Source organism: Aphelocoma coerulescens, chromosome 2 (genome assembly GCF_041296385.1).
Source record: "Aphelocoma coerulescens isolate FSJ_1873_10779 chromosome 2, UR_Acoe_1.0, whole genome shotgun sequence".
Taxonomy (NCBI): Eukaryota; Metazoa; Chordata; class Aves; order Passeriformes; family Corvidae; genus Aphelocoma; species Aphelocoma coerulescens.
The window spans coordinates 167,745,484-167,759,555 of NC_091015.1; the positions used below are offsets into that span (position 1 = coordinate 167,745,484).

General features: G+C 51.3%; 3 protein-coding genes across 3 annotated transcripts in view; 2 read left to right on the top strand and 1 right to left on the bottom strand.

The window, feature by feature from the left end:
* The first annotated feature begins 330 nt into the window (after window positions 1–330).
* On the top strand, window positions 331–2,282 carry C2H8orf82 (chromosome 2 C8orf82 homolog). Its single transcript, XM_069005625.1, has 3 exons — window positions 331–576; window positions 1,101–1,149; window positions 1,623–2,282. Exons 1-3 carry the CDS (start codon window positions 460–462, stop codon window positions 2,102–2,104), a joined length of 648 nt encoding a protein of 215 aa, XP_068861726.1. The 5' UTR covers window positions 331–459; the 3' UTR covers window positions 2,105–2,282.
* Window positions 2,283–2,380: 98 nt separating this feature from the next.
* Window positions 2,381–6,576, bottom strand: LRRC14 (leucine rich repeat containing 14). The gene is made up of 4 exons (XM_069005621.1): window positions 6,521–6,576; window positions 5,847–6,153; window positions 5,114–5,752; window positions 2,381–3,872 (listed from the first exon to the last, which is right to left on the bottom strand). The coding sequence occupies exons 2-4, from the start codon at window positions 6,137–6,139 to the stop codon at window positions 3,305–3,307; spliced, it is 1,500 nt and encodes a 499-aa protein (XP_068861722.1). The 5' UTR covers window positions 6,140–6,153; window positions 6,521–6,576; the 3' UTR covers window positions 2,381–3,304.
* Window positions 6,577–6,860: 284 nt separating this feature from the next.
* The window catches only part of RECQL4 (RecQ like helicase 4), a 33,241-nt gene continuing 26,029 nt past the window's right edge, over window positions 6,861–14,072 (top strand). Inside the window, exons 1-8 of the mRNA XM_069005618.1 lie at window positions 6,861–6,999; window positions 7,537–7,570; window positions 7,677–7,771; window positions 8,157–8,300; window positions 10,658–11,295; window positions 11,401–11,497; window positions 11,583–11,685; window positions 11,802–11,924. Coding sequence (XP_068861719.1) covers window positions 6,916–6,999; window positions 7,537–7,570; window positions 7,677–7,771; window positions 8,157–8,300; window positions 10,658–11,295; window positions 11,401–11,497; window positions 11,583–11,685; window positions 11,802–11,924 — 1,318 coding nt within the window. The 5' untranslated portion in view covers window positions 6,861–6,915. The remainder of the gene's footprint in view (window positions 7,000–7,536; window positions 7,571–7,676; window positions 7,772–8,156; window positions 8,301–10,657; window positions 11,296–11,400; window positions 11,498–11,582; window positions 11,686–11,801; window positions 11,925–14,072) is intronic.

Genomic DNA, 14,072 nt, shown 5'->3' on the forward strand with positions numbered 1-14,072 from the left:
GGTGCTTTTCCACCTCATTCCGACGGGTTTTGCCTCATCCCGGTGTCTGAGGGCCCTGAGGGTCTATAGGGGAACATGGCGGAGGGAAGGCATCTATGGGGGGGGGGGCGGTCTATGAGGGCACCCAGAGCCTGGGGGGGGTTATATGGGGTGTTTATAGGGTCGCTGAGGGTCTGGAGGGGTCTGGGCCCCTACAGGGATGCCTGAGGGGGGTTCTATAGGGATCTGGAGATCCATAGGGACCCCCTCGGTACCTATAACAGCCGGGCACCCCCGGCCCCTCCGCTTCCGCTTCCACCCGGAGCCTTTTCAGCGGCGCACCACCCGTGGGTGCCCTGGCATTCCGATCCCCCTCAGGCCGCCACTTCCGGGTCGCGCCGCCCGCTCCGCGCCCGCTGTCGCCTGTCGCGACAGGAGCGGTGGCCCGGCGCTGTTCGGGGCTCGCCGGTCGCTGTCGCGATGCGGGCGGGGCCGGTGCTGCGGCTCTGCGCGCGCCCGGCGCTCCGGTACCAGCAGGGGCAGCGGCCGGGGCCGGGAAGCCGCGAGTATTTTTATTACTTGGATCACCAGGGGCAGGTGAGGGGGGGGGATCTATAGGGGATCTATAGGGGATCTATAGGGGATCTATAGGGGGCTGGAGGGTCCTTGGGGACGGGAAGGAGCAGGAGATCCCGGTGAGATTATTCCCTGCCTGGATCCTGAGCAAATCCCGGGGAGAAGGCGGGTGGATCCAGGATGAATCCCAGGAGGATCGTGGAGAGATCCCAGATGGATCCCAGTAGGATCATGGACAGATCCCAGATGAATCCCAGAAGGATTCCGGGCAGACTCCAAACATATCCTGGATGGATCCTGGACAGATCCCAGACAAATCCCAGTCAGATTCCAGAGGGATCCCAAAAAAGCTTTCAATGGGCTCAGGACAGATCCCATAAAGAGATCCCCCATGGATCCATGGAATCGCTCCAGGACAGATCCCAAACTGCCCGAAAAAAAAACCTGGATGGACTCAGGCCAGATCCCAAACGGATCCCAGACAAATCCCGGGATCTGTCTGGGAAAACTCGAGCGTTTTGAGGCTTTTTCCCGCTTTTCCACAGCTTTTCCTGGACGACACCAAAGTCAAGAACTTCATCACCTGCTTCAAAGGTACCCCTGGGCCCTCCTTAATTAGGATCCCCTCGTTAATTGGGATCCAGCCATTAATTGAGCTCCGATCCCTAATCGAGATTTGAAACTTAATTGGGACTTAATCCTTAATTAGGGGGGGCTGAGCCTTGGCAAGGGGCGGGAAAGGCAGGAAGGGGGGGGGAGCCCCTAATGTGCATCTTAATCCCTCATGACTTAATCATTCCCTAATTACCCATTCCCTAATTAATTAAGAAATTCCCTAATTAATTAATCAATTAAGAAACCCACTTTTAATCCCGAAATTCATCCGGGGAAAGCATTTGCCACCCCCGATTCCTCCGGAGCTCATTCCCTCATCCCCTTTCCCAAACGGAATCCCCTTAACGAACCCACCCCCCACCCCCTTCCTTTGAATTTCCCGGAATTCATCCCTGAATTCCTCGGTGCCGGAAGCCGATCCGTGAATCCCATCAATCCCTTCATCCCAACAGACGTTGGATTCCTCTCCTTCTTCTTCAAGCACCTGGAGCGCAACCGGAGCGGGCGCTACGAGGCGGAATTCCCGTTCCTTTCCCGCTGCGGCCGGGAGCGGAATTTCCTGCGCTGCGAAGATCTTCCCGTGGTTTTCACCCAAATCCTGCCCGGATCCGACGGGAATCACCTCCTGTCCTACTGTGGAGGCGGCGCCCGGCTGGTGGTGCCTTTCCAGCCGGGAATGCTGACGGTATTCCCGGAAAACGGGCGGCTCTACCACCCGGCTCCGGACAAAGCCGGCGGCGTGGGATTGGTCCGCTCGGCTCTGGCTTCCGAGTGGAGTTTGGGATTCCAGTTTGGAGAAGGCTCGGAGCGACCCCCGACCCATTTCCTGTGGGAAGGGAGGAGGTATCGGCTCTCCGGGGAATTGTTGGGAATTCTGCGGGCGGAAAAGTCGGGATGCGGGCAGGAATTGGAGGCTGCGCCCGCCGCTTCCTAAAGGGGTTCCTTATCCCGCGGGGAATGGGAGAAGGAGGAGCTGGAATTTCCCACAGCACCGAGATTCCCAAGCCATTCCCATCCTTCCCACGGAATCAGAGACCCGCCCCTCCCCCCTCCCAACGTTCCCATGGTTTTCCATGGAATTCCTCTCCCCCAAAATAAAGAGTGGAAGCCGCTGTGCCTATTCCTCACTGCGGTGCCGGGATTTGGGATAAAGGATTGGGGGAGTTGGGATTTGGAGGGAGTTCTGTCAATGCTGGTTTGTTAATTAATGATTCGTTAATATCCGGTGGGAATTAGGGGAATTCCGGGGCTTTCCAGTGGCGCCGGATCCCTCTGGATAAAACCAGTGATGGAGCAGCAATAAAAGTTGTGGGAAAAGAGTGGGATGAGGGAAAAAAACGCTGGGATTGGGTGGGAAGACACTGGGATGAGGAGGAAAATATTGGGATGAGGGGGAAATATCAGGATGGGGTAAAAAACGACAGAAATAAGAGGGAAAACATCGGGATGAGGTGGAAAATGAGGCGGAAAAAGACCAAACTGAGGTGGAAAAACATTGGGATGAGGAGGAAAATACTGGGATGAGGCAGGAAAACACCGAAATGAGGCGGAAAAACATCGGGATGGGGCAGGAAGGTACCGGGATGAGGGGAAAAATATCGGGATGGGATGGGAAAAGCTCAAAATGGGGCAGAAAAGCAAGAAAATCAGGGAAAAATCTCGGGATGGGGCAGAAAAACAGTGGGATGAGCTGGAAAAATCCCAAAACGAGGTGGAAAAGCACCAAAATGAAGGGAAAAAAATACTGGGATGAGGGGAAAAACACCAGGATGGGGCGGAAAAACACAAGGATGGGGTGGAAAAATACTGGAATAAAGCGGAAAACATCAGGATGAGGTGGAAAAAGATGAAAATGACGTGGAAAAGCACCGGGATGAGGAAGAGAAATACTGGGATGAGGCAGGAAAACACCGAAATGATGTGGAAAAGCACCAGGATGAGGGGAAGAATCAGGACGGGATGGAAAAACATCGGGATGAGGTGGAAAAAGGTCAAAATGAGGCGGAAAAAGACCAAAATAAGGTGGAAAAGCACCGGGATGAGGCGGGAAACGCCCCAGAGTTTGGGAAGAAGGAGGTGGCGCTTTTCCGGGATGGAGGCTCCGAGCTTTTCCCGCCTCCAAGCCTTTCCCGAGTCACAAGGAGAAGTAGTCCATGGCTCCGTGTCCGTAGGGATTGTAAGTCCAGACGAGGTCGGTTCTCCCGGAATCCGCCAGCAGCCGGGAAATCTCGGCGCTCGCCGCCGCCAAACGTTCGCCGTCCATGGGCTCCTCGTAATTCCAGCCGGATTCGGAGAGCGGAGGCTCCAGCTTGTAGCAATCCACAGGGAAGGGATACACGACCAGGCGCAGATCCGGCAGCTCCAGGGTTTTCTGGAGCAGATCCTTGAGCGCGGCCGTGGACAGGGAATTGCCGTAGAGTCCCAGGAAGCGCAGGCGGGAGCAGCGCCGGAGCGTCGGCAGCAGCGCGTCCAGGTGGGAGTCGGCCATGCGGCATTCCATGAGATCCAGGTGCAGCAGCGAGGCCGAGGTTTCCTCCAGGAGCAGCCGGAGCGGCTCCAGGAGGCTTTGGGAGAAGTCGTGGCCGCTCAGATCCAACCTTTTGAGGGCCGGAGCGTGGAAGCTTTGGGAGAGGAAGGCGAGGTCGGCGGGAAGGAGGGAGCAGAAGGCCAATTCCAAGCTTTCCAACGGAGCCTGGAGGTCGCTGGCGGGAGGGAAAAGGGAGAGGTGAGGCCCGCGGGGACGTTCCGGAGCCGCCGACGGAGCAGAGGCTCCGTGGGATCAGGAAATGTTGGGATGGGTCCCGGATTCATGCGGGAAGCTTTGGGAAGGAGAGCTGTGATTGCATCCATGGAATTGGGGAATTGTGGAATTCTGGAATGGCTGAGGGCGGGAAGAGCTCCAAGAGCATCAAGTTTGATGCTGGAGGATCGTGGAGCCATGGAATTGTGGAATTCTGGGATCTCTGAGGTGGGGAAAGAGCTCCAAGAGCATCAAGTTCAAGGTTTGAGAATCGTGGAATAATGGGATCATGGAGGCACAGAATTGTGGAATCAAAATCATGGGATTGAGGAGTTATGGAATTACGGGATCGTGGGATTATGGGGCCATGGAATGATGGAATTATGGAATGGCTGAGGTTGGGAAAGATCTCCAAGAGCATCAAGTTTGACCTCTGAAAATCAGAGGATTTTGGAATTATGAGGTCACGGAGTTCTGGGATCATGGAATCGTGGGATCACAGAGTTACGGAGTCATGGGATGATGGGATCATGGAGCGGGCCGGGAGCTGTGATTCCCTCCACAGAATTGTGGAATTCTGGAATGACTGAGGTTGGGAAAGAGCTCCAAGAGCATCAAGTGTAACCTTTGGGAATCATGGAATTAATGGGATCATGGAGGCATGGAATTGTGGAATCAAAATCATGGGGTCGTGGAGTGCTGGAAATATGGAATTGTGGGATTATGGGGTCGTGGAATGATGGAATCAGTGAGGCTGGGAAAAGTCTCCAAGACCATCAAGGGCAACCTCTGGGAATCCTGGAATCACAGAATTATGGGATCATGGAATTATGGGACAATGGAATCAATGAGTCATGAGCTACTGGGACAATGGAATCATGGGATCATGGGAATCTTGGGATAATTAAATCATGGAATCATGGGGTGACTAAGATTGGAAAAGATCTCCCAGATCATCAAGTTCAGCCTTTGAGAATCCTGGAATTCTGGGATCATGAAATTATGGAATAATGGAGTTGTTGAGTCATAAACTATTGGGATAATGAAATCCTGGAATCACGGGAATATTGGGATAATGAAGTCCTGCAATCACGGGATCACTCAGGCTGGAAAAGACCCCCAAGATCACCAACCCCAACCCTTGGGAATCCCCCCGGAGCGTGGGAAGGGCCCGGCAAGGATCCCGCTCCGTTGGGAACTCACCAGAGGATCTGGCGCAGATTCCCGGAGAGCCGGGAGGATCCCAGGTTGAGCTCCCGGAGGCTGGGCAGCATTCCCAGCTGCCCGGCCAGGCACCGGATTCCGATGGCCGATTCCGGCGTCGGGCGCCGCACGTCGACGTTGCTGTACTGGAGCTTGAGGCTCCGCAGCTCCGGGAAGCGGGAGAGGTGCGGCAGGATCACCGAGAGCCCCGTCAATCCCAGATTGTTGAAGCGCAGATCCACCCTCCGCACGCAGGAAGGATCCAAGGATTCCAACAAAGTCACGATTCCGGATGCCGAGAGTTCCTCGGCCTGGAATTCCCGGCACTTGAGGCGCAGCGGGCCGGCGGCTCCGGTCTGGAGCGCGTCCCGGAGGATCCCGTAGGATGTTCCGTTGACGAACAGGTCGGCGTGGACGTCCACGCCCGGGGGCTGCGGAGCGGCCGCGGCCGTGGCGGCGCCGGAACGGCCTTTGTGCCGCTTGGATCCGCGCCTCTGGAATTCCCGCTGGTGCTTGGACACCTCCACGCAGGCCTTGGCCAAGGCCACGGTGCCGGACCAGACGCTCATCCCGTCGGGAGCGCGGCCGGAGGCGGCATCCGGGAGTCCGGTCATGTCCAGCACGCGGAGCCGGAACGCTCTAGGGGGGGAAAAACGGGAATGAACCAGCAGGAAAACTCACGTGGATGGAGGAGGAATGGAGGTTGTGCCCATCCCGGAATTCCCAAACCCACCTGGAATCGCGTCCCGGCTCCTCCAGATCCCGCCGGAGCTGCGCCACCACGGCCAGGATGACGGCCTGGACGCAGAGCTTGCAGGGATGATCCCGGAGCAGCTCCCGGCGCCCCACGAGCCGCTGGAAGTTGAGCACCGGGAAGGGCCAAGCGGTCACCAAATCCCGCAGGACCAGGGGTCTCCCATCCAGGAATGCAGCTTGGAAAAGGATGGGATAGAGATCGGCAGGAAGGGCGGGAAGAGGGCGGTGGGCGACGATGCGGCGGGCGCAGAGGAAAAGCAGGGAATCCATGGATTCCGAGGGGGCTGTGGGAATGAGGAGGGGCACAGGTGAAATTGGGGGACACACAGGAGGAGGGGGCGGCTGTGGGAGAATTCCAGGGAAGCCCCGAATCCAGGGATATCCCCCCGGAAAGGGAAGTCGAGGGGGGAGGCAAAGGGGGGCGTTGTGAGGGGACCCCGAGTGCAGCTCCCCTAAAAGGATGTCCCAGAGCACCCCCAAAACAGCGCCTACCCCCACCCAGCGACCCCCCAAATTCCCTCAGGGATGCCAGACCCCCCCCAGCGACTCCCAAATTCCGCCAGGGATTCCCAAATTATCCCAAAATCTCCTCAGGAACCCCCAAAATCGGCCCCACCATCCCCCCCCCCCAACATGGCACCCCCCACTCACCGCCCGCCCGCAGCCCCTGCTTGTTCCCAGCCCGTACGGCAACTTCACTTCCGTGTCTGCGCGTTACGCCAACCAATCAGCGAGGGAGACCCACCCTAGGGGCGGATTCCCCAATTTTAATTGGCTCTTACCGCTGTCTGTCACTGTCTCTCCAACTTGTCATTGGTTCAAGCGCGGGGTAAGCGGGTGCTTTGCACTTCTCGCCTTCCCATTGGCTCGTTTTGCCGTCAATCACCAATCCCTGAATTCCCATTGGCTGGAGCGCGGCGAGAGCGGGAAGTTCGCTCTGAGGCAGCTCCGGGGTCCACCCCGAGCCTCCCTCGGGTCCCGATCCCGATCCCAATCCCAATCCCAGTCCTGGTCCCAATCCCAGTCCTGATCCCAATCCTGAGGCCATGGAGCGGCAGCAGGAGCTGAAGGTGCTGCTGAAGCGCTGGGAAGCGGAATTCCTGCGGGAACGGCGGCGGAAGCCCAGCCAGGTCCTCCTGAGGGGCCACGCGGGGAATTTGTGGGGCGGCGTCCCTGAGGGGAATCCCTGGAATTTGTGGGGCCGTGGTTTGGGGATCCCCGGGGTGGTTTTGGGGTATTGGGGGTTCTTTGGGGTGGTTTAGGGGATCCCTGGAATTGGGGGGTTTGGTTTAGCGGGGTCCTGGGGTTTTTGGGGTGTCCCTGGAATGTTTGGGGCCATTTTGGAGGTGTCTGAGGGGATTTTTGGGGTTTTAAGCGGGGTCAGGTCAAGGGGAACCTTCTGGGGTTCCCTGGAGGGGTTTTAGGGAGGCTCAGGGGGGTTTTTCCATGAGTTTTTCCATAAAAAACTTTTCCATGGGGTTTTCCACAAGGCGTTTCCATGAGGTTGCTCCAACCCTCATTTTCCTTCTGGAAAAACCTCAAATCCCCAAAAAACCCTAAAATCCCCCCCAAAAAACCCAAATCCCTCCCCTCTGCCATCCCACCACAGCAGAAAATCGGGATAATTCCCGGAATTCACCATTTCTTGGGATGTGTTTCCCTCCCAGGCTGACATCGAGGAAGCTCCAGAGGAAACCCGGAGTGAGTTTTTGGGAATTCGGGGATTTTGGCGTTTCCTGGGCTTGAAACATCAATTTTTTCCCCCCCCCAAAAAATTCCCAATTTTTCCTCGGATTTTCTCCCACAGGGCTCTACAAGGAGTACCGGCTGCTGAAGCAGCAGGGAAAAGCATCGGATTCCTCGGGAAAAACGGGATCCCAGGAAATCCCAAATGTGGAACAGGTACTGCAAAACCCCCTTTGACTTTTAGGGTCTCCCAAAATTTGTCCTTGATCCAAAATTTGGGGGATTTTTCCCTGAATTTTTGCACTGTGGACAGAGCCAGGTTCGCCCCACGTGGGTTTTTTTGGGATTTGTTCGGAATTTTGGGAAAATCGGTGCTGGAAAAGGAATCTTTTTGGCTTAGAAAATCCAAGCAAAAAGGATTTGGGGTGGGAAATGGGATTTGGGGGCGTTTTCATCCCAAAATTTCCCATGGAAGGATCGTATTCCATCGGTTTTCCATCCCTGGGAGGAATCTGAGCTCAGTTTTCTGCCCATTTTTTGGGATTTTGGGATGGGATTGAGGCAATTTGGGGGATTTTTCGGGATTTTGGTGTCGTTGCAGGTAGAAGATTCGGGATTTTGGGGTTCCCACTTGAACCGGGCGCCCAAAATTCCCGGGAAAAGCCGGAGCGGGAGCGCCAGGCCGGGAATTTCAGCGGAGTTTTATGGGATGAAGCTCAAAGCCAAACTGGGAATGACTGGGAAGGTCGGGAATGGGGGGAAAAGGGGAAGGGGATTTTCCTGGGGATGTTTGGGGGATTCTTCATCCCAAAATTTGGGTTGTTCCTGAGGGAGAATCCCAAAATTAGGGATCCCGAAAATCAGGAACCCCAAAATTAGGGATCCCAAAATCGGAAATCTCCAAAATAAGAGACCCCGAAAGTTGGAGAATCCCAAAATTTGGGACCCCAAAATCAGAGAGACCCCAAAGTCAGAGAGACCCCAAAATCAGGGACCCCCCCTAAAATCAGAGACCCCAAAACTGGAGAGTCCCAAATCAGAGACCCCAAAAATTGGGGACCCCAAAATCGGAGACTCCCAAAACCAGAGACCCCAAAAATCAAAACCCCCCAAACTGGAGACCCCAAAATTAGAGATTCCTTAAATCGGGGTCCCTCAAAAGCAGAGACCCCAAAACTGAAAATCCCAAAATTAAGGACCCCAAATCGGAGATTCCCAAAACTTGGAGACCGCAAAAGTTGGAGAATCCCAAAATTTGGGACCCCAAATTTGGAGACCCCCAAAATTATGGACCCCAAAAATTGTAAACCCCATAATCAGAGACTCTCAAAATCAGAGACCCCAAAATTAAAGATCCCAAAATCTGAGACCCTCAAAATCAGGGACCCCAAAAACTGGAGACCCCAAAATCGGACACCCCAAAATTAAGGGCCCCAAAACTGGAGAATCCTAAAATCAGGGAGACCCCAAAATAAAAACCCCCAAAAATCAGTGACCCCAAAAATCAGAGACCCAGAAATCAGAGACCCAAAAAGTTCAAGAATCCCCAAAATCAGGGACCCCCAAAATTAGGGATCCCAAAATCAGAGAGACCCCAAAATCAGGAACCCCCCCTAAAATCAGAGACCCCAAAATTGGAGAGCCCCAAATCAGGGATCCCAAAAGTTGGGGACCCCAAAAATTGGAGACACCTCAAACCTGAGACCCCAAAATCAAAAACCCCAAAATGAGAGACCCCAAAATGGGAGATTCCCAAAAATTGGAGACCCCAAAAGTTGGAGAATCCCAAAATTTGGGACCCCAAATCAGGGACCCAAAAATGAGAGACCCCAAAATTGGAGACCCCCAAAATTATGGACCCCAAAAGTTGGAGACCCCAAAATCAGAGAGCCCCAAAACTAAGGACCCCAAAATTGGAGATCCCAAAATCGGGCACCCCAAAAATCAGGGATCCCAAAAATTGGGGAGCCCAAAATTTGAGACCCCAAAAATCAGAGACTCCAAAAAAGAGAATCCAAAATCAAAAACCCCAAAATTAAGGACACCAAAACTGGAGAACCCCAAAATCAGGGACCCCATAAATTGGAGATGCCAAAATCTGAGACCACTCAAATCAGGGACCCCAAAAATTGGAAACCCCCCAAAATCAGAGACCCAAAAAATCAGAGAGCCCAAAATTTGGAGACCCTCCCAAAATCAGACACCCCAAAAATCAGGGATCCCAAAATCAGAGAATCCTAAAATTAGGAACTACAAAAATAGGAGACCCCAAACTTTGAGATTCCCAAGATCAGAGACCCCAAAAATTGGAGACCCCCAAATTTAGAGACACCAAAATCAAAAACCCCAAAATAAAGGACCCCCAAAATTGGAGATTCCTAAAAATCAAGAGACCCCAAAAGTTGGAGAATCCCAAAATTTGGGACCCCAAAATCAGAGACCCCAAAATAAACCCCCCCAAAAATCAGAGACCCGAAAAGTTGAAGAATCCCAAAAATTGGAGACCCCAAAAACCAGGGACACCCTCCCCCCTAAAATCAGAGACCCCGAAATTGGAGAGCCCCAAATCAAGGATCCCAAAAGTTGAGGACCCCAAAACCAGAGACCCTGAAATAAAAAAAAAACCAAAATCAGAGACCCCAAAAATTGAAAAATCCCAAAATTGGAGACCCCCAAAATCAGAGACCCCAAAATTAGGGATCCTAAAATCAGAGATTCCCAAAAATTGGAGACCCCAAAAGTTGGGGAATCCCAAAATCTGGGACCCCAAAATGAGAGACCCCAAAAATAGAGACCCCCAAAATTAAGGACCCCAAAATCAGAGACCCCCAAAAATCAGAGACCCCCAAAAATCAGAGATCCCAAAAACCAGGGACCCCCAAATTTACAGACTCCAAAATCAGAGATTCCCAAAATCAGGGATCCCTCAAAAGCAGAAACCCCAAAATTGAAAAGCCCAAAATTAAGGACCCCAAAATTGGAGAATCCCAAAATCAGAGACCCCAAAATCAGGGACCCCCAAAACCCAGGCCCTGTTTAATTTGGGATTTGGAATTCCAGGGGGGGGGAAAAAACGGGATGTGACCCCTCCCTTCCCTCCAGGAGCCTCCCCTGACCCCTCGGAGGACCCCAAATCCCAGGAGAATCCCAAAAATTCCCCAATCCCAGAAAAACCCGGAGCGCGGAGCCGAAGCTTCATCCCCGGAGCCTCCACGGAATGAGGGAGCATCTGGAAAATCCGGAGATCCCGGAAAATCCGGAGATCCTGAAAAATCGGGAGAATTCTCGGGATTGGGTCCCCTCACGCTCCCGGCGGGAATGAATCCCGGTTTTCCTCCCATTCCCGACAAATTCCAGCGGCTGAAGCAGAGCGTGGCCCAAACTTTGAGATCGCTGGATCCCGGCTGGCTCCAGAGGTGCCAGGAATCTCCTGAAAACCGGGAATTCCCTGAGGGATCCATGAGGGAAAAGGGGGAAATCCACGCCGCATCCGTAGGAAATTCCATGAGGAAAAGGCCCCGGGAAGGCGGAGGCGCCACGGAGGCTCCGGCCAAGCTCCGGAGGGGTCCCCAAGGCTCGGATCTGGGAACTTTTGGGATGAGGTCGAGCCAGGAGGAAAACGAGGATGAGGAAGAGCAGCTGGAATCCCAAAAGGAAGCTGGGAAGGCGGCGGATCGCTTGGAAAAAATCCTGGAAGAGGAGGAAAAGGAGGAAAAACCCAAACCCACGCGCAGAGGCCGGTAATTCCTGCCTTTTCCCAGCTTTGCCTGGCTATTCCCAGCTTTTCCCAGCTTTTTCCAGCTTTTCCCAGATTCCCGCTGCCCTTTATCCCTCTTTTCTCTCAGAGCCACTCCCCGGAGCGGCGGGAATTTCGTCCGGCTCAACCTGAAGAGAAAAACGTATTCCCGGGGATCCCTGAGGGGAAAATTCCTTCGGAAACAGGTAAAACCTTCCCAGATTGGTTTTTTGGGAATCTCCAGGCTCTCCCCGATGGAATTTTGCGGTGTGGAATTTTTTTTTTCCCCAGGTTTGGAAGCAGAAATGGAGGAAAAAGTCGGGGCAGTTCGGAGGCGGAGCCGATGTTTGCTTCCGGTGTGGCGGGAAAGGGCACTGGGCGTCGGAATGCCGAGGTCGGGCCGGGAATCTGGGATTTGAGGGGAATTTTTAGGATAAAACAGCGGGAAGAGGGTGGGGTGGGTTCTTTTCCATGGATTTTTTGAGAGAATCGCCCATTTTGTGCCCACAGGGAAAGATTCGGGATCATTCCCGGAGGAAATTCCTGAGGAGGAGGAGGAGGAGGAGGAGCCGCTTCCCACTCTGGAAGAAGTGGCCCGAAGGACCAACAGCGTTTTTATCCCGGAGATTCCCGGTGAGAGCTGGAATTATGGAATTGGTGCCTTTTCTTAGGGAAAGGCTGGAAAACGAGGGGGGTTTGGCCTCGAAAATTGGGATTTTGGCCTCAAAATTTGGGATTTTGGGCTTAAAAATTGGAATTTTTGCCTTAAAAACTGGGATTCGGGGCTAAAAAAATGGGATTTTTTTTCCTTGAAAATGTGAGGGTTGATCCTAAAAAGGAGGTGGATCCTAAAAATCAGGATTAGGGATCTAAAAATAGAGGATTTGGGCACTAAAAATGAGGATTTTGGACTTACAAGTGCATGGTTTTTTCCCTAAAACTGGGAGGGTTTATCCTAAAAGGGATTGAATCCTAAAAACCAGGATTTGGGATCTAAAATACGGAATTTGGCACTTAAAATGAGAATTTTGGACTTAAAAATGTTATTTTTTTTCCCTCAGAAATGTGAGGGTTTATCCTAAAAAGGAGATGGGTCCTAAAATTCAGGATTTGGGATGTTAAATGTAGGATTTGGGGCTGAAAATCGGGGATTTGTGCCCTAGAAATGGGATTTTTCCCCTAAAAATGGGCATTAGAGCCAAAAACCAGATTCTGGCCCTAAAACTGAGGGATTTTCCCCCAAAAATGTAAGTTTAGATCTTATAACTGGGATTTTATTCCCTAAAAATTGAGGTTGGATCCTAAAAACGTGGATTTTGCCACAGAACTGTGGAATTTGTCCCTAAAATTGAAATTTTAGAGCCTAAATATGGGATTTTTTTCCCCTAAAAATGAGGGATTTTCCCAAAAATGGAAGTTTAGATGCGAAAACTGGGGGGTTTTTCCCTAAAAACTGAGGGTGGATCCTAAAAATGTGGATTTTCCCTCAGAAAATGTGGAATTTGTCCACAAAACCACACTTTTAGGGCTTAAAAGTGGGACTTTTTTCCCTAAAAATGAGATTTGGGCACTAAATATGAGGAATTTGTCCCAAAAAATGGAAGTTTAGATGCTAAAAATAAGATTTTTTTTTCTCTAAAAATGGGGGTTTTCCCTCAGAATTGTGGGATTTGTCCTCAAAAATGGACATTTTCCACCTTAAAAATGGGATTTTTTCCCTAAAAACAGACATTGAGTGCTAAAAATGAGGATTTTGCCCTAAAAATGAGGAGTTTTCCCAAAAAATGAAAGTTTAGATCCTAAAGCTGGGATTTTTTTTCCCTAAAAATTGTGGTTGAATGCTAAAAATGTGGAATTTGACCCACAAAATGTGGGATTTGTCCCAAAAAATGCAACTTTAGAGCCTAAATTTGGGAATTTTTTTCCCTAAAAATGAGGAATTTTCCCCAAAAATTGAGGTTTAGATCCCAAAACTGGGATTTTTTTCCCTAAAAACTGAGGGTGGATCCTAAAAATGGGGATTTTCCCTCAGAAAATGTGGGATTGGTCACAAAAAATGCACTTTCAGGGCTTAAAAATGGGATTTTTTTCCCTAAAAATGAGGATTTGGGCCCTAAAAATAAGGAGTTTCCCCAAAAAATGAAAGTTTAGATCCTAAAACTGGGATTTTTTTCCCTAAAAATTGTGGTTGAATGCTAAAAATGTGGAATTTGACCCACAAAATGTGGGATTTCTCCCCAAAAAATGCACTTTCAAGGCTTAAAAACGGGATTTTTTTCCACTAACAATGAGGATTTTGGCCTTAAAAGGAGGAATTTTCCCCAAAAATGGAGGTTTAGATCCCAAAACTGGGATTTTTACTCTAAAAACTGAGGGTGGATGCCAAAAATGTGGATTTTTCCCTCAGAAAATGTGGGATTGGTCCCAAAAAATGCACTTTCAGGGCTTAAAAATGGGATTTTTTTCCCTAAAAATGAGGATTTGGGCCCTAAAAAGGAGGAAATTTCCCAAAAAATTGAGGTTTAGATCCCAAAACTGGGATTTTTTCCCTAAAAACTGAGGGTGGATGCTAAAAATGAGGAATTTTCTCTCAAAAAATGTGGGATTGCTCCCAAGGAATTGAATTTTAGGGCCTAAAACTGGGATTTTTTTTTCCCCTAAAAATGAGGATTTGGGCCCTAAAAATGAGGAAATTACCCAAAAAATTGAGGTTTAGATCCTAAAACTGGGATTTTTTCTCTAAAAACTGAGGGTGGATGCTAAAAATGGGGATTTTCCCTC

Excerpts from the sequence above, each read along its gene's own strand:
- LRRC14 (XM_069005621.1), bottom strand. The coding sequence starts at position 6,139 with ATGGATTCCCTGCTTTTCCTCTGCGCCCGCCGCATCGTCGCCCACCGC. Across the intron at positions 5,753-5,846 it reads GAGCCGGGACGCGATTCCAG|AGCGTTCCGGCTCCGCGTGC; the intron begins GTGGGTTTGGGA and ends TTCCCCCCCTAG. Across the intron at positions 3,873-5,113 it reads AATCTGCGCCAGATCCTCTG|CGACCTCCAGGCTCCGTTGG; the intron begins GTGAGTTCCCAA and ends CCCTCCCGCCAG.
- C2H8orf82 (XM_069005625.1), top strand. The coding sequence starts at position 460 with ATGCGGGCGGGGCCGGTGCTGCGGCTCTGCGCGCGCCCGGCGCTCCGG. Across the intron at positions 577-1,100 it reads ACTTGGATCACCAGGGGCAG|CTTTTCCTGGACGACACCAA; the intron begins GTGAGGGGGGGG and ends GCTTTTCCACAG. Across the intron at positions 1,150-1,622 it reads CTTCATCACCTGCTTCAAAG|ACGTTGGATTCCTCTCCTTC; the intron begins GTACCCCTGGGC and ends TCATCCCAACAG.